Source organism: Vipera berus (genome assembly GCF_964194415.1).
Source record: "Vipera berus genome assembly, chromosome: 2".
NCBI classification, from domain to species: domain Eukaryota; kingdom Metazoa; phylum Chordata; class Lepidosauria; order Squamata; family Viperidae; genus Vipera; species Vipera berus.
Genome location: NC_138203.1, coordinates 263847732 through 263867180, shown reverse-complemented (window position 1 = coordinate 263867180; position 19449 = coordinate 263847732). Strand labels below are relative to the sequence as shown.

The window sequence follows — 19449 nt, the reverse complement described above, 5'->3', positions numbered from 1 at the left end:
AATTCCCTTTCATCCGAGCCGGATATCTGTTTTAAACATCTGTAGGGAGATTGGTCATGTGAGTTCAGTAAAAAGAAAAAGTATGAAAGGAATGTGTGAATATCTTTTCTGAGATGCTGGCTGTTAACATGTTTTATCTGCTTGTTTTGTGCTTGACTTTCATTGTCTCGAGGATCCTTAACACAAATCATAGTCTGTTTCTTCTCCCGTCTGAAGGAAAGGTTCACACTCCCAAGGCATTTTGGTGCGAAGAATATTGAACGTAGGGTAATGTAGCTTTGCTGGCAGAGTTAATTTTGGAAACTTTACCCTCCCCTCCTCCTCCCCCCCTCAAGAAAAGAAGTGGATTTGCTTTGGGGGGAAAAATGCAGTGATGAAAAAAAAATGCAGCAGTGACTCACTGCTGTAAGGGATTGAAATATAGCTGATTAGGTCCATCAGAACATGAAATGGGAGGTCTGCCTGTGCCATAGATAGATGGTCAGATATGTCTTCCCGATGAGCAAGAGACCAGCTTCCTCAAAGTCCTAAGCTGCAGCAACCCTGATATCAGGGAAACAAATCTTGTCTGGCTAGAGCAGGGGTAGACAACCTCAGCTCTTTTATGACTCATGGACTTCAACTCCCAGAATTCCTGAGTCAGCATAGCTGACTCAGGAATTCTGGGAGTTGAAGTCCATGAGTCATAAAAGCCGAGGTTGCCTACCCCTGGGCTAGAGACTTGAGATTCTTCGGTCAGGTCTAGTAACTCCGACTCTGATCTGAAAATCAAACTATCCATCTAACTGCACGGTCCAAAACTGCCAGGCTGCCTCAGAGAACCATAAATCAACAACAACAACAACGATGATGTTGGAAGGGACCTTGGAGGTCATCTAGTCCAACCCCCTGCTCAGGCAGGAAACCCTGTACCAGTGATGGCAAACCTTTTAGAGACCGAGTGCCCAAACTGCAACCCAAAACCCACTTATGTATCATCGGGTGTTCGGTGGGTGTGGCCCTTTGGGTGGGCGCGGCTGCAGTGGGACTAAAAAGTTCAATCAATCAATTCCAACTTTGCGAGAACTTTTTTTTCCCCCGCGAGAAGTTGAAATTGATGGATCGAACCTTTTTTTTTTTTGTACACGGCGGCAGAGGCCTAAAGCGAAAAGATTTTATAAAACCCAGCTGAAGGCCTTGACTGGGGTGACAACGCGCGTGCCCACAGAGAGGGCTCTCTGTGCCATCTGTGGCACCCATGCCATAGGTTTGCCACCACGGCCCTATACCATTTCGGACAAATGGCTGTCCAGTCTCTTCTTAAAAACTTCCAGTGTTGGAGAATTCACAGCTTCTGGAGGCAGGTTGTTCCACTGGTTAATTGTTCTAACTGTCAGGAAGTTTCTCCTTAGTTCTAGGTTGCTTCTCTCCTTGACTAGTTTCCATCCATTGCTTCTTGTCCTGCCTTCGGGCGCTTTGGAGAATAGCTTGACTCCCTCTTCTTTGTGGCAGCCCCTGAGATATTGGAATATGATTGCCTAAGGTGCCTTAACACAATCTGGATTGTTTCCTGTCTCTGGCTGCTGCCTTTACCGTAGGACTGAAAGGCATTTACAGCTCTGTAATTAACTTTAATGGGTGAACTTCAGGAGATATGGAAAACACAGAGCAAGGCCCAGCGTTGTTCCAAAACAGGTTCCAAGACTGATAAATTCTCTGACCATATACCCTTCTCCTTAATCCACATGGGGACAAAAGACACTGCAAAGACCAGCAACCCCTTATTATTATTTATTATTTTAGATTTATATACCGCCCTTTCCCGAAGGACTCAGGGCGGTTTACAGGATATTTAAAAGAAAATCAATACAAAAGTTAAAACAATTAAAAAAGATTAAATGAAACCCTGAGAGAAAATAAAAACCCCAGTTAAAATTAAAATTAAAAATTCTCAAATATTTATGCATCACATGTTGAAGATTTAAAAAATCAGAGGCTTATAAAGTTCATGGTGTCCATTGGACTTCAATATCCAGAATTCCTGAACCAGCCATGCTGGCTCAGGAATTCTGGGAGTTGAAGTCCATGAGTCATAAAAGAGCCAAGGTTGCCTACCCCTGGTCTAGGTCAGTCTTTCACAACTTTGGTAACTTTAAGCTGTATGGACTTCAACTCCCAGAATTCCCCAGCCAGCATGCTGGGAATTCTGAGAGTTGGAAGTCCAGACAACTTAAAGTTGCCAAGGTTGAGAAATGCTGGTCCATGCACTAGTACCCAGAGTCTGAGAAACAAAACGAGCATTAAGTAAAGGCAAAGTTTATTCTGAGTTAAATTGGTCTTGGACTTCCTCCATATACTACAATTACCTAGGAAGAAGGTAATGGCTAACCACTTCCCCCCCAAAAAACCTTGCAAAGAAATATGCAGCAACTAGTCCAGGAAGTTGCCAGCAGCCAACACTGACTTAAGGCGCGCGCACACACACACACACACACACACACACACACACAGCCTAAGGTGCAGGCCGGATTCTCCCTTGTGCCCTCCCATCTAAATACTCAGCAGGCCTAAACAAGTTTAGCTGTTTGTCTTCCAAGCATTGTTGATTTAACAGTATAAAAGGCTTGGAGTGAAGTCCGTCATGATGGAAATACAGCAGTGAAAGGATATAATTTGTTCAAAAAGAACATAAGCAAAAGAAAGGGAGGAGTTGTGCTTTGTGCCAAAATGATTCACCTCTGCTTAGAAATCCAAGTGAATTAATTAGGCAATAAAGTCGAGTGCGTCTTGGTTGAATGAAGAAAAGAACGAATCAAAGCAATGCTGGTGATCTTACTCGCCAGCTGCCAGGCCCAAGTCCAAATACAACACAATGAGGTTCGTTCAAGTCCAGTTCTTTATTTACCTACCCCTAGTAGACAGACTATTGTGAGAATAAAGCTATAACCTTCTAACCTAACAACATACAGGTTAAAATGAGCCTTGGTGGAGCAGTGGGCTAATGCCTCCTTAAGTAACCCCAGCTGCCTGCAATTAGTGCAGGTTCGAGTCCCACCAGGCTCAAGGTTGACTCAGCCTTCCATCCTTCCCAGGTAGGTAAAATGAGGACCCAGATTGTTGGGAGCAATAAGCTAACTTTGTAATAATGCCGCTTGGGAGGGGTGTGAAAGCCCTAATAAGCAGGCACATACATAGAATGAAGGCTACTGCTAAGCTTGTAAGCCACCCTGAGTCTTCAGAGAAGGGCGGGATATAAATGGAATTAAAATAAAATAAAATAAAAAATACCACCTTAACTGAACCCAAAATTTACGTTGCTAAGTGAGACATTTGTTAAGTGAGTTTTTGCTTCATTTTACGACCTTTCTTGCCACAGTTGTCACTGTTGTTAAGTGAACCTGACTTCCCCATTGACTTTGCTTGTCAGAAGGCCTCAAAAGGTGATCATATGACCCCGGGACACTGCGACCATCCTAGAGATGAGTCAGTGGCCAAGTGTCTGAATTTTGATCACTTGGCCATGGGAATACCGCAACGATCGTAAGTGTGAAAAACGATCATAAGTCACTTTTTTTCAATGCCATTGTAACTTCAGAAGGCCACTAAGTGAACTGCTGCAAGTCAAGGACCGCCTTGTACCCTGGGAGATTCTGAGGTGTGTTTACCCTGAACCTTTTCCTTGGCCTCATGTTCAATTCAGGACTGGGCAGTCTCTCGTCTTGGGCCCCTCTTTGCGATGTGCTGCTTCTCTCCTGGGAATCTCCAGTCCCTCCGTCCACGTTGTCTCCCTCCAGTTCTCCTTCAGTTGCCCATTGCCATCACACCAGCCAAGGAGACGATGTGGTTGAAACTTCTGAAAACTAACTGCAGCTTTGTCAAAGAAGCGTGAAGTTGTGGCAATGGGGGACTGGTTATTATTATTATTATTATTATTATTATTATTATTATTATTATTATTATTATTATTATTATTATTATTATTATTTATTGGATTTATATACCGCCCCTCTCCGAAGGGACTCGGGGTGGTGTACAAGGCAATTAAAACACTATAAATAACACATAAGGTATAAAAATTAAAACAGAATTAAATCAAAGCCCTAAACAATACACAGTTTAAAATTAAAAAAATTTTAAAATTTAAAACTAAAACCCCAATCCCTCAGTCCAGGCCGGCAAGTTCAAATAGCCAAGTCTTCAGGTCGCGGCGAAATGAGCGAAGGTCGGGAGCCATCCGGACCTCAACCGGAAGATGATTCCAGAGGGCAGGCGCGCCCACAGAGAATGCTCTCCCCCTGGGGGCCGCCAGTCGACATTCCCTGACCGACGGCACCCTGAGGAGGCCCTCTCTGTGGGAGCGCACAGGATGATGGGAGGTTAACGCCAGCAAAAGGTGCTCCCGTAAGTAACCCGGACCCATGCCATTTAGGGCTTTATAGGTCATCACCAGCACCTTGAATCTCACCCGGAAGACAACTGGAAGCCAATGCAGCTCGCGGAGCAGAGATGTTACATGGGAGTATCGGGAGACCCCCATCACAACTCGCGCGGCCGCATTCTGCACCAGCTGGAGCCTCCGAGTGGTACTCAAGGGCAGCCCCATGTAGAGAGCGTTGCAGTAGTCTATTCGAGAGGTCACGAGCGCATGAGTGACTCCTGTCTTTGGGGAGACAAATTTTGCCCAGCAAGGTTTTTCAGGAAAATAGTTTTGGTGGGGGGTTGACAACTTTCTCCGCCTGAAGGTGGAGGAAAGAACAAGAGGATCGCTGTCCTTAATAACCTGTAAGGAATATTTTACTAAGGAAGTGAAAATTGCACAAAGATTAGAGGAAAGTGTTCGTGTAACGCTAGAGAGCTCGCTTGCCGCATGCGTTCAGAGATGAATTGTGGACTTTAAAAAAAAAGATATTCGTAAACCTGGTTTAGCAAGTTATAAGTTGGATTATGTGGTAGGGGAAACGGATGGAAAAAAGAGTGTTCCAGGTGGGTAGGAAATCCTGAAAAAAGGATATAACTAAAAGCAAACTTGCAAGGAATTTCAGCGAGGGGAAGAAAAATAAGAGAGCAGCAGAAGAAATGTAGCTACACAATGAGCTTAATGAGGATCTGAAAGCAAAAAGAAAACAACAACAAACCACATAGGAAATGGAAAGTGGACCAGCTCCCGAAGGAAAAGTGCTGAGAGAATGAAATTGGGAAAGAGGTCTGGGAATGGTTCTTGCATCCAAAGTGGATTCGTTGTAGGGAAGGCAGGCTTAGGACTAAGACGTTTCTGTGTTTTTTTATCATTTTTGTAGTTTTCTTTTGGTTGTAAGCTGCCCAGAGTTGCAGTCTGAGATGGGCAGCCGTCTTCTAAATAAAACTGAAATAAAGCAATACTTAACATTTCGTCCTTCACATTTATTGAGAGTGGAAATAACTCTTCTAAGTAAATTCAACCTTGCGGGGATTGTCGCAAACGCTGTGTTCAAGGAAAGCATCTCGAGCATTTATGTAAATATTTATGTAAATATATAGCTGCCTGAAGCATCTCAAAAGGGGGCCTTCCTTTCCTGGGACTGCATGGCTGCCTTCTGCCGTTGCTGCATGATCTCAAAAGACGACACCCAGCCACTTGGCCATGTTCCAAGAGAGATGCTTTACGTTTACATTCCCACACTCTCTGAAGCATCCTTTTGTATATTGAATCCAAAGCATTGCCGAGCCTTGCAGCTTAATACGGGAGGCTTCTGGAGGTTCCCTTGGAAATGGTTCAAGATGAAATCCCAAGATAAAGTATTGCAATAGGTGGCTTCAGTTATTGTTCCACAGGCTGGTAAATTACATGTTTCCATCCAAGAAACAATGGATGGAAGCCAGTCAAGGAGAGAAGCAACCTGGAATTAAGGAGAAACGTCCTGACAGAACAATCCGTGGAATGACTTCCCTCCAGAAGTTGTGGGTGCTCCAACACTGGAGGTTTTGAAGAAGAGACTGGACAACCATTTGTCTGAAATGGTCTAGGGCAGGGGTGTCAAACTCAATTTCATTGAGGGCCGCATCAGCATTGCGGTTGCCCTCAGGGGGCCGGGTGGGTGTGGCCCGGGTGGGTGTGGCCTACTGGGTGGGCGTGGCTAGAGTGCATATGGCCTACTGGGTGGGCATGGCCAGCTCTACATCGTTGGCATCAAGGGTGCCTATGGGGGCCTGGGCAGGAGTGGGACAGATCTGAGGGTCTCTGGCAGGAGGAGGGTCTCTGGGCCAGGGCCAAGGCAGTGGGGGCCGTTCCCACACTGATTCCAGGATGGCTTCGCGGGCCGCATGAAACCACTTTGCGGGCCGGATCTGGCCCCCGGGCCTTGTGTTTGACATGTCTGGTCTAGGGCAGAGGGGTAGGCCACCTTGGCTCTTTTATGACTCGTGGACTTCAACTCCCAGAATTCCTGAGCCAGCATGGCTCCGCTTGGAAACCTCTCCCTTTCCCCTCAGCGTGGCTGGCTCAGGAATTCTGGGAGTTGAAGTCCACGAGTCATAAAAGAGCCAAGGTGGCCTACCTCTGGGATAGGGTGTTAGGCATATGGTGCTAGCCTACAATGTTGGGTTGAAAATATATTAACCATAATGTTATGACTTTAAGAAGTTAATTGGCCAATGGGTGTGTAAGTGTTCTCATGGCCATAAGAGGAAGCTAGTAACGTAGCTTCTTTCTCTCTCTGAATTCACTGCTCTCTACTATTACTGTTTTTGCTCTGCTGTTGGTTTACTACTGTTGTAAACCTGAACTGTGTATTGACCTCTGGACTGGTAAGAAGACTTTGTATTTTGGATTGCTACTTGGACTGTTTATTTTTGACTGTGCATTTTTTGTTTTTACACAACCTCAAAAGTAAACTGCTTTTTGCTTTTACAACTCAGTGTACTCTTGTATTTACTGTGTGACTCTTGCTGCTCTCAGTACCCTTTCTTGTCTGTGCAACTCTTTGGTAGCACAAGGAGACTTCTGCACAACAAATTCCTTAACATAGGGTGTCCTGCCTGAGCAGGGGAGTCGGGGCGGGGGGTTGGATACCAAAGTCCCTTCTAGTTCTGTTATTCTGTTATTCTGATCATATCAGGGAGGTACTAGCATCATATCATATCTTATTAGTATTGTTTTTTTAGATATCCACAACAGTTAATGGTGAATCTGGAGAGGTGCCTAGGACATGGCATGAGAAATAAATGGTGCCGAACTCCCTTTTCAGTAGTGAGCATTATACTGACATGCATAATTCATGTCAATAAATAAATAAAAAACCCATTTTTATTTATTTTGGGGGAAGAACTTGATTTAAAAAGAAAGGACTGGCAAAAAGAAAAGGAGAAGAGTCGACCACAGCGTCATATCTGCAGAATGTATTCAGCAAGAATGCATGCGTTTTGCAGTTGTAGGAAAGAATTTGTAAATCAAAATGATCCCCAGTTGAGGAGGAACCTCGCTGGAGGAGGAACCTCGCTGGATCAACCTAAAGCCTGCCCAATTCCCTACTGCAGACTGACTAGCCAAACACTTCCAAGAAGCGAAAAAGTTCAGGTCAGGAAAATACGTTTCCTTAGACCTGTGGTCTTCGGCTCCCAGAATTCCTTAGCCAACGTGGAGAATTCTGGGAGTTGAAGTCTACTACATCTTGAAACTGTTGAGTTTGAAAAAGAACCGCTCTATAGCAAGTGGCCTTTAAGGCACGCCCAAATGACAAGAAGAATAAGGAGTGCAAGCTTACACAAAAGAAATGCAACTTTGCAATAAGGGATACAGAGAGATTTTATAAAGCAAGGGTTCCCAACCGGGGGGGGGGGTGCGAGACAATATTCCAGGGGGTGCGAAAACATGGCTTTTCAAAATTATAGAGCATATGCGTAATTCATTGCCGTTATTTTGAACTTTTCTAAGGGGTGCGAGAATATATCAGACGCATTCTAGGGGCCCAGGGTATAGAAAAGGTTGGGAACCGCTGTTATAAAAGGAACATATTACTAATGAAGCTAAATCCAGCACACAAAATCCTTAAATTAGAGCAGAGAACTGGCTTGGGAGGTGGTTGGGCAGCTGAATGACATGGGAATACTAATGGAAGGCAGTAGAAAATTGAATTAATCCTTTGATTAATCAGACAACAGATGTCTTCGTAACAGAAGATGTAGGTCAGCTACCTGTGCTTGAGCTGATATAGAAAGCTAGGAAAGGAGTTGGAGGAGATGAAGCAAATAACGATGGAAAAAGCTTATTCTAAGATTTATTAACAATTTAACGCCTTCGAGTTCCGATGGGAATGCTTTGAAGAGGACCAGTGAATTTTGTCTGGTATCCTACACATACATACTGCTAAAAGATAAGTCCTAACTTTTTATGAACAAATTGAAAACCTTCAGCTTCGGATCATTAAAGCGAAATTTCTCTTGCCTTTTATCTACTTTCTATAAATGCAATGCTTTGGATCCAGTATCACAACGGTTTCTCAGAGCAAGTGTGTACTTCGTTAAAGAAGATGCGTCTTTTCCTGGGATTTTGTGATAAGGTCCTTGGTGCTGTTTGAGCTTGGTTGTTTTCTTGCAGATGTTTCATTACCCAACTGCTTAACATCATTGAGAGCACCAAGGACCCAACAGAGCTACAGATGCACTATAGAGCTACAGATATCTATGGAGATTCTCAGTCATCCAGGCCTCCCTCTCCCTCTCTCTCTCTCTCTCTCTCTCTCTCTCTCTCTCTCTCTCTCTCTCTCTCTCTCTCTCTCTCTCTCTCTCTCTCTCTCTCTCTCTCTCTCTCTCTCTCCCTCCCTCCCTCCCTCCCTCCCTCCCTCCCTCTCTCTCTCTCTCTCTCTCTCTCTCTCTCTCTCTCTCTCTCTCTCTCTCTCGTCTTAGAGCCACTCTATAGGCAAACCACATCCATATTTAAACATTTCCACCAATTACATTGTGTATTTCTGCGACTTTATTATTTCCCACCATTTTCACAGGATTTGTGATTTCCTTTTCATCAACTTTTATTTCGCGCTCAATCCTATTACTACAGATTTGCTGCTCTCTATTATTATAGTTTGAGTCAACTTAGATAGCTTGAAAAGGGAAGTTAGACAAAATGTACAGTGAATAATCATTGGTCATTAAGAGTACTTATTATCTCTTAATACCTGTTCTTGTGGTACATGAATGGAAGATGCTGTTGCTCACGCATGCTACATGTGGCTTCTCAGAACTATTTGATCAAGCTTGTCTCTTGGACAGTCTTCTTAATTTCTCCTTTCTTAATTTCTCCTTTTCTCGATATTATTTCTTCAACTCTTCTCTAAAATTTGTTGTACTCTTTCGTCAAAGTAGAACATCCCAGGACACTTAGATACTACATTCTATAGTCGCAGCAACACAGATGGAACAAAATATAGTAAGCTATGACAGTAGTAAAGTCTTGCAGTTGAAACTCTTTTGGCTAAGGCCTTTGTTTTTCGTCTTTGGTTGTGTTCTGTGGACATGCCAGATCTTTGGCATTTCTCTTTCTTTTGATTTGCTGATCAAGAAACTAGCAGTTATCTCCTTTGCCTCTGCTTCTTGCACTCCACTGGCTTTCCTTTGACTTTACTCTATTAATTATAGTTCTTAATTGCACTGCTTGGTTGCAAAGTTCTCTGGTGTGAACTTTGTCAGAATGTAAAACAAGGGGAAGCCCCAAATTTTTGGAAAGTTTAATTACGTCTGGAGCAATATATACATATGAGACGAAGAATAACATTAGTCTTATCTACAGCTCTTGGGTCCCATTCTGTCCCTTTATGCCTGGCCCGTTATTTTGTTCTTGTTGCTATTTTGCTGTAAGATGGACAGTTCAGATCATCAGTGTTTCCAAACATCGCCTACTTCAAGATGTTTGGACTTCATCTCCCAGAATTCCCCAGCCAGCATACGTGCCATGCTGGCAGAAGGATTCTGGGAGTTGAAGTCCACACATCTTAAGGTGGGCAAGGTTGGGAAATGCTGATCTAGACCTCTTGACAATCAAGGGAACTATACCCGTTGCTATCTTCTTCTGAGGTAATTCCTCTCAGATGAAACTGTTTTCTACCCTTCCTATCGCGGAAGTCCTCTTGGCTGCCTGAAACCTTCTTAACTGACCCTCGTTTCTCCTATCTCAGTCCCAGGACATCAGTGCTGTTTGGTCATTGAATAATTCTTCTCTGCTCTGGTTCAGCCACTTGCTACTCTCTTTCCTCTATCCCCAAAATTTATTTATTTTATTTTATTTTATTAGATTTATATACTGCCCTTTCCCGAAGGACTCAGGGCGGTTTACAGGGTATTTATTTATTTATTTATTTATTAAATTTATATACCGCCCTATTCCCGTAGGACTCAGGGCGGTTTACAGGGAAATTAAAATACATAGTATACAAAATTAAAATCAATTAAAACTATTAATTAAATTACAGTCCCTAAAGTTAAACTAAAACCCAATTAAATTAAATTAAATTAAAACCCCTCAGTCTGGGCCAAACAGCTCGAAGAACCAGGTTTAAAACCAAACCAATACAAAAGTTAAAAAACAATTAAAAAAGATTAAATCATCCGTAAAAAATAAAAACCCCAGTTAAAAACTCTCAGCCTGGGCCGGAGAGCTCAAAGAGCCAGGTCTTCAGGTCCCGACGAAATGAACGGAGGTCGGGGGCAGTCCTAAGCTCCACGGGCAGCTGGTTCCAGAGGGCAGGCGCACCCACAGAGAAGGCCCTTTCCCTGGGTGTTATCCGCCGGCACTCTTGAGAAGGCCCTCCCTGTGGGAGCGCACTGGACAAAGGGAACTTGATGCTGGCAGCAGGTGTTCCCTCAAATAACCCGGACCCAAGCCATTCAGGGCTTTATAGGTCATCACCAGCACCTTGAATCTCACCCGGAGGGCAACGGGAAGCCAATGCAGATCGTGGAGTAAAGATGTTACATGGGAGTATCGGGAAACCCCCATCACAACTCGCGCGGCCGCATTCTGCACCAGCTGAAGCTGTTCTGTACCAGCCTGCTACCGGCCCTGCAGAAAAGGCAGGGACAACCCCTTTTACAAGAAGGCAAGAGGCTGGAACTAAGCCTGCCAAATTTATTGACACAAAAGCAAACAGAACAAGACACGAACCATGAAACAGGAGCTATTCAAGCGGTTGCCTTCAGCAAACCAGCCCTCCCATGCATTCCCCTTTTATACAGTTCAGGGCGTGGCTTCTCTCTGCCTCCTTCTGAGGTGCCCCATTGCCTTCCTCTGTTTACTCCTGATTGGCTGCCTCCTGCATCGGGCGTCCTTGAACAGGGCCAGCTGTAGGTCATCTTCATCCACGCTGTCAGGCTCACACAGCTGGGTCTGCGTCGTGACCAGGTGGGAGGGGCCTGGCTGAGGGCTCTGTGGAGCCTCAATATTATTCTCAGCAAGCTCTTCAACACCCCCCTCCTCCTCCTCTGAATCGTCCGACCCAACTGCCGAACCCACAGGCTGACCCTGAATCACAACAGAAGCCTCCGAGTGGTCCTCAAGGGCAGCCCCATGTAGAGAGCGTTGCAGTAGTCTAAACGGGAGGTCACGAGCGCATGAGTGACTGTGCGTAGGGCATCTCGGTCCAGGTAGGGTCGCAACTGGCTCACCAGGCAAACCTGGGCAAAAGCCCCCCTGGTCACGGCTCCTATATGGTCTTCAAAATTGAGCGGTGAATCCAGGAGGACGCCCAAGTTGCGAGCCCTATCAAAATGACCTCCTTGTAAGAGTTGCCCTCTACCCTTGCACAAGGAGGAGATGGTTGCTATGACTTCAGTGAAAGAAATTTTGTACTGGTGTGTTAGTTGCCTCAGGGAGCCATTAACACCTGACCCCATCAGATCCATCCATTTCCCCCAACACGCAGGTTTCCTTGTTCAGCTGATTCTCCCACAATGCTGCCCCGCTGAGGTGGGCAAGGTCAGGAAACGGGAGCCATTGGAAAGACTTGCAATGTACTTCAGCGCAACTGGGGTAGTAGTAGACTCCTGAAAGCCTGTCAGAGCCCTTCTCTATTTGTTTTTGTACCCAGTGCCGTTGAAGTGGAGCTGTGTTTTAAATTTCTTTCTCAAGCTTTCTTATTTTTCCCCAAGGCCTTTTTATAGCTGCTTAACATTTCCCTCCGCTTTCTCTCAAGTCAAACCCACATTCCTTCACATACCTTTCAGTTCTGCCTCCTGGTAAGCAGGATTTTGCCGGCTTCCTTCTCCTCAACTCTCTTCAAAGAAGACAAGACTGGGCTTCCAGATATTTCTCTCCTTCCCTCCCCCCGGCCCCCATTTTATTATGCTACAAATAAATCTATAGTGAACGTGTACACAAAATTGTTCTCTTGTAAATTAGCTGAAGATGACTGCAAAGGTCCCTTTTCACTCCTGGCGTGGTTTCCCCCCCCCCCTTTAGACAAATCCACTTTTCCACCAGAATTATCCTCAGAAAGATCCAAGGAAAAAAGGCTGCCAACAGATTCTTAATCTTAGTATGTAGGAAGTCAGAATGGATGCCTAACATCAAGTCCCTATTAGTCACAGTGTCCATGTGGAGATTCGCTGGAGAGCCAGGATGGAGAATTTCAGGGAAATACCCCATCAGCCGTTATGGCAAATTGCAAGCGATCCGTCACCTTATGTAACCCCATCAGTTACGTTTGCGGATAAGCCCTTGGGGGAAAAGAAATTGAAAAGCTTTTTATAAGTTACAACCTTGAAAAGTCCAGGAGTCCATAAATACAAAGCTAACACAGCTAGCCCTCGACTTAACAACAGCTCACGTAGTGACTCTTTCAGTGATGGCACTGAAAAAGTGACTTATGACCTTTTTTTTCATAGTTTTTGCAACCGTTGCAGCATCTCCTACGGTCAGATGATCAAAATTTGGATGCTTGGCAACTGGTTCATAACAACAATAACAATAAGTTGGAAGGGACCTTGGAGGTCATCTAGTCCAACCCCCTGCTCAGGCAGGAAACTCTATACCATTTCAGATAAATGGCTGTCCACTCTCAAAAACTTCCAGTGCTGGAGCATTCACAGCTTTTGGAGGCAGGTTGTTCCACTGGTTAATTGTTCTAACTGTCAGGAAGTTTCTCCTTAGTTCTAGGTTGCTTCTCTCCTTGATTAGTTTCCATCCGTTGCTTCTTCTTCCTGCCTTATGACGGTTGCAGTGTCCCAGGGTCAAGTGTTCATCTTTTGTGACTTTCTGACAAGCAAAGTCCATGAGGTCAAGCAATGTGAAGCCACTTAACAATTGTGTTACTAACAACTACAGTGATTCACTTAACAACTGTAGCAAGAAAGATCGTAAAATGGGACAAAACTCACTTAACAAATGTCTCACTTAGTAACATTTTGGGTTCAGCTATGGTCATATGTTGAGGTCTAGCTATACTTGCATCTTAGATCAATGAATCACCACTACCAGAAGATAATCCAGGCAGTGGTCTACACTCAATAAAAAGTTTGAAAGCACAATTGCTTTCCTGCTCCTGCTGTCAAAAGTGGCAACGCTGAAGGGTATCAAGGGGAGGCGTGTGAGGCTGGGAACTGCTCAAAACGGAAGACAAAGTAGGTTATCTATAGTTGCCTTTTCAAACTATTATTCTGGATTGTTCCTTGTACGTACAAATGACCCTTCAGGTAAGACATCCAGTATTACTGTAAATCAGGTCTGTGGGCTCCAGTTAAAATAAATATCCTGAAGGATCTTTTTTTAAAAAAATAAAAAATAAAAAATGCTTGCCTTGTAAGCTTGCTATCGCAGAATCGATGTTCTGTGTTTCCTTTGGCTTTACTTCATCCAAATTTCCCGGCTTGTATTATGATCTGCCTGGCTTGTTTTAGGATTATCCTCCAACACTGGAAGTTTTTAAGAAGAGACCGGACAATCATTTGTCTGAAATGGTATAGGGTTTCCTGCCTGAGCGAGGGGGTTGGACTAGATGACCTCCAAGGTCCCTTCCAACTCTTGTCATTCTGTTCTGTTCTGTTCTGATACATTACTCTCACAGCATACCAACCAGCTCTGCCTTCTGGAACAACAGGAATGAATGAACCTTTATTGTTAAAGTACAACCGTGTATACATTGAGATTGGCTGAGCCTCCCTTCTGTAGTCTGTAGCCATTCAGGCACTCAAGAGCACTGATGAAAACGTATCTTGTTGGAAGAAGAGGAAGACCCAGAGACTCCGAAGAGTTCTCCACTTCGCTACCACCAAAATCACCTTTTTACCTTAAATTCTATTTTTGCCTTCCGCCTACTCAGATGCCTGCTTTTCCAGTCCAAGTCCTGTTTGGGAAGGGCTGTAGGTTTCCCCTGAAAATTGGGAATATTGCTTCAGGTTGGGAGCTCCCCAACCTGTCTGGCTTTGCCAGAGCTCAGTTTGTGCCCTACAGAACGTGAGTGTTGGGGGACCCTCTGTCTGGCCCATATGACGTTGTGTGAGTGTACACTTGTATGGGCACAGCATCCCTTTCCTGGGCTCTTAAAAGCATGATGGCTCTTGGACAGACATGTGAAACACAAGGCCCGGGGGCTGGATCCGGCCCGTGAAGTGGTTTCATGCGGCCCGCGAAGCCATCCTGGAAACAGTGAGGGAACGGCCCCCACTGCCTTGGCCCTGGCCCAGAGACCCTCCTCCTGCCAGAGACCCTCAGATCTGTCCCACTCCTGCCCAGGCCCCCATAGGCACCCTCGATGCGAACGATGTAGAGCTGGCCACGCCCACCCACTAGTCCATACGCACTCTAGCCACGCCCACCCAGTAGGCCACACCCACCCTGGCCACACCCACCCGGCCCCCTGAGGGCAACCACAATGCTGATGCGGCCCTCAATGAAATTGAGTTTGACACCCCTGCTCTTGGACCTTGACCGCTGCCTACTTTGAACTAGAGCACGTTTCCTTGGCGCCTCTTTCACTCTAGAGGGAGGCTCCATGGGGGGTCTCTGGTCCTCCGTACTTTTTTTTTTTTAAATGCCTCCCCGCCCCCCGCAACGATTTGCATTGCCGTATAACTTTCAGGTGCTAAATGCCAGTGAATCTTTTTAGCAGAAGACCTGAAGGAAGCCACACTGATTTGCATCATCTCTCTCTCTGCTTCAGATCAACTGACCTTTCTCTTCCCGGATCCTCCATCTCCACCGACTTTGGCAGCTGGCAGCTGGTAACGGGGAGCGGCAGCATACAGGAGCAGGCCGACTCCTCTTCTCTTTGCAGCTTCCCAGATGAGCTCCCTAACAGTTCCTTGTAAGTGCTCGAGATCTCTGAACGGGAAGGAACCTGCTTTGCATGTTGGAGACCTCTGCTTCAGTCCCCCCGGCGTTCTAGAATTAAAGAGAACTGGTCCAGGAAAAGGAATTTTCCTAAGATACTCTTGAGCCACTTACTGGTCAAGATTGATAACGATCAATCTAGGCTTGCTGGCTCATTGGTCACAGAGTAAGGGTTTCTTATAAATCCCTGCCTAGGAAAACCATAGCTTGGCTGGCAGTCGGCTTTTCCTGAAGTCCTGGGGCCAGACGTAGCTCATGTGTTCCTCAGGTAACCTGTGGACTTTTAATCCATCAAAATACTTTTTTTTTTGGCAAATCGTTGTGTACGGTTTGTAGGCCTTGGATGCTTGAATCATCCCTGTCCAATTCAAATTCTGTCGCCCAGGGCCCCGTTAGGGGCACACAACCAACTGCTGTGCATTTCTTACCCATTTATTTTCAGCGTGGGCTTTTATTAACCTAGTCCACAGGTCTGCAACCCGCGGCTCCCAGTCTTCTGCCATGTGCAGTCAAAAAAAAAAGGGGACTAAAAAAGTTCAACCAACCAATTCAAATATGCAGGGTAGGTGCATATCTCGCCTTGGCTCCACTCTTCAGTCGAACCCTGTTCTGCGCATGTACGCGCATGCGCACACATTTTTTGCGGCTCCCAGTTTTTCCTTTTGTGAGGGAACCGGTTCCGAGTGGCTCTTCCACTGTTTCAGGTTGCTGACCCCTGACCTAGTCTTTCGCATTATTAACTTCTTCCATGTAACCCTTGAAATTGTGAGCCTCATTTCAGGATTTAATTAGCTTAAGCTGCATCTTTGAGCTAAAGTGTTCCTTTGGACTATTTTCTAGGGTATCTCTTCTTAGGCACAGGGATTCTCTTTTCTTTCTTTCTTTCCAGCCTCCTTCACTGCCAAACTCAGCAAAAGAATAACCAGTCAGTTGAATCATCTTTCCTTTCTACTCTTACAATCCAATCCTACGTATTTTGGCCAAGGGAAGCGTTATAGCCATTGTGCTCCAAAAGGGAAGTTGGGGGGGGGGGAACCATCAGTAATAAATGCATCCCATTTTGAAAGGTAATGTTCTAAGTGGCAGGTCAGGATGGGTACTACGAGATGGCCTGTTCTTGCCTCTTTAGAGGGCAACTTAGCCACTCATCCCCCTTTGCAGCTAGCCGTCTAACGTGCTAATCGATGCTTGGAAAGTGCATTTGAGAACAACCACCTGTAACACCAATACAGGTTAGGCTTTGTTCTTTACCTGCCCATCATCATGAAGTCCCTCTTGACAGTTGCTCAGAGTGTACATTTGCAGCATCTCACCAGCCTTAGTTAAAAATCACAATCCTTTTTTCCCCTCATACTGCAGTTCCTGTCCCCGCCACGGGAAGGGATTATAGGCAAAGACAGGATTTGGAACTGCCGCAGAAGCTCTTATGCCATGTAGACCTTGGTCCTCCATTCTACAGTTGCGTGCAAAAATTTGGGCCTCTTTCTCAAACGTCATCTTTCAGTCCACAGGCAGTCCTCGACTTAGGACCGCAGTTGAACCCCAAATTTCTCTTCCTAAATGAGACAGTTGTTAAGTGAGGCTTTGCCCCACTTTCTTGCCACAGTTGTTAAGCGAACCACTGCAGTTTGTTAAGATAGCAACACGGTTGTTAAGTGAATCTGGCTTCCCCATTGACTTGGCTTGTCCGAAAGTCACAAAGGATGATGGCATGACTCCAGGACACAGCAACCGTCATAAATAGGAGTCAGTTGCCAAGTGTCTGGATTTTGATCACGTGATCATGGGGATGCTGCAAGCAGTTGTAAGGGTGAAAAATGGTCACTTTTTTCAGTGCAGTTGTAAATTCTAACAATCGCTAAGCGGATGGTGATAAGTCAAGAACTGCCTATCATCCCTAGGTAAGTAGAAGCTGACATAATCTATAGGTGGCACAAAGCAAAACGCAGCATCTTTCTGCAAATCGGAATGCATGCTCACTATTTGTGTGCCATTTCCAGACTCAGAGTAAGAAAATGGGGACTAGGAGAAGTGCAATTGCTGGGGATAACCTTCCAGTTGACTTCAGTGCTACTTTTTAAACCGTTATTGAGAAGGTCCCAAAAGGTGGCTGATTTATCAAGCCGGCAGTTAGCCAAAAACCACGACAGTTCCATAGGGGAGCCAAATACTCTGAAACTTCTGACTCCTCAATTTGCGACTGCTGTTCTGTCTTACTGTCAGCTATTGTGTATTTCCCTAAGTAGCCATTTGAGCATCTGAAAATGAAAGGAACTCACTCTTACAAACTAGGGGGATGGTTCATAAGAAAAATCTCTAAATGCTTCCAGCTAACAGTTTAAGAAACCGGAGTTATGTGAAACTGCTGACATCAGAGCAATATTATAGAACATCAAGAAAGAAATCTGCTAGAACTGCTCCCAAACTGGCCGTATCTGCAAAACCCACAAGTGACTGCAAAAAACCTGCTGACACTAGAATAGATGTCAACAAGTCCACATTTTACAGCATTACCTATACAATGATCTGCGTAGGAGAGTTTTGAGAAGGAAAACTTTCTTTCCAGCCTCATCACAAACATAATTGTCTAAAAAGCAGAAGCGGGGAACCGTGGCCTCTTTATGGCCTGTGGACTTCAACTCCCAGAATTCCTAAGCCAGCCATGCTGGCTCAGGAATACTGGGAGTTGGAAGTCCACAGTTCATAAAAGGGTCATAGTTCCCCACCCCTGGTCTAAAGCATGCAGAATAAAATCTTAATAAAACCTTGTACCAATGAAGTTACCTTGTTTGGTAATGAAACATCTGCAAGCAAACACCCAAGCTCAGAGAGCACCAAGGGCCCACACTTCAGCCCTGAGCCACAAGTATTCTCCTCGATCCAAACCTTGATAAGCCTGAAATGTTTTAGAACAGGGGTCTTCAAACTTGGCCACTTTAAGACTTGTGGACTTCAACTCCCAGAATTCCTCAGCCAGCCAGGGCTGGCTGAGGAATTCTAGGGAGTTGAAGTCCACAAGTCTCAAAGTGGCCAAGTTTGAAGACCCATGTTTTAAAACAAAATGTTTGGATTGACGAAAGAATAGTATCCCCATAGCCATTCCCAATACTCTTGGAGAAAAAAATATGGAGCATTTGAAGAAAGGAACAACTTGCCAGCTGTTGAGCATAGTTTTATTATTCTTTGAGGTTGTGTAACAACCGGTGACACAGGAAATACCCTGTGGGCGGAAGGATGAATGGACTCATCTCACTACTCATGTAACTATTCTAGGAACTGCTACTCTATGGTCAGTGTAGAAATTAAAGCTGAAAAGATGTTGGGGACTTCAGCAAAAGAATGATCTGGAATGTATCCCCCAAGTATAAAGGTATTGAACGGCCTTTACAGTCCCCCAAACTTGAACAGGACTGAAACTCTGTGGAGAGATCACAAACATGTGCAGAATGCAAAGTAACCAAAGGGGAGGGGGGGAATTGATCTGGAAGAATTCTGCAAGGAAGGGTGGGGGTGGGGGGGTGGAACCCCAAAACAAGAATAAAAAGGTTCTTAGGTGGTGACAAGAAATGCTTGGAAGTTGTTATTTGTTCCGAAGAAAGTGTCTTGATGTAGGTTAACTATTTATTGCGCATCAGTAATGGTAAGTATGCATTCAAATTTGCAGAAAGATGTTACGTTTAATTTTTACCAAATAGATATTGTTTCAGCTTCTGTTTGCCTAGGGCAGGGGTAGGCAACCTCGGCTCTTTTATGACTCTTGGACTTCAACTCCTAGAATTCCTGAGCCAGCATAGCTGACTCAGGAATTCTGGGAGTTGAAGTCCAGGAGTCATAAAAGAGTCAAGGTTGCCTACCCCTGGCCTAGGGATTCATTAAAACATATGACCCAGGGTATCAAAACCTGTGCATGTCATTGTAGCTTTGGTACACAGGCATATTGTACACCACTAATGGAACGGACGGTCTAGACAGGCGATAGCTCCAGTTGCTGTCCTCTTTTGAGTCTGAGAGGCTCGCTGTGCTGAAGTGCTTCATTGTAATGAAGAATTGATGAATCTGGGCTAGCAGAGACTTTCCAGAAGAAATTAACAGAACATAACACTCTACTCTTTGAAGAAGCCAATTCCAAAAAAAAAAAAGATTGGCTCGGTCTATAATGCAAGTAGAAGATATACTAC

General features: G+C 44.9%; 2 protein-coding genes across 5 annotated transcripts in view; one reads left to right on the top strand and one right to left on the bottom strand.

Moving 5' to 3' along the window:
- The window catches only part of TADA3 (transcriptional adaptor 3), a 701258-nt gene that overhangs the window by 467337 nt on the left and 214472 nt on the right, over positions 1 to 19449 (bottom strand). The window lies entirely within an intron of this gene.
- MTMR14 (myotubularin related protein 14) overlaps positions 1 to 19449 on the top strand; it is a 102008-nt gene that overhangs the window by 71530 nt on the left and 11029 nt on the right. For 2 of the 4 annotated variants that reach the window (XM_081320096.1, XM_081320095.1), the window contains exon 18: positions 15102 to 15245. The exons of the other annotated variants lie outside the window; for them this stretch is intronic. In XM_081320096.1, the coding sequence (XP_081176222.1) occupies positions 15102 to 15245 (144 nt within the window). The remainder of the gene's footprint in view (positions 1 to 15101; positions 15246 to 19449) is intronic. 4 annotated transcript variants of the gene reach the window in all.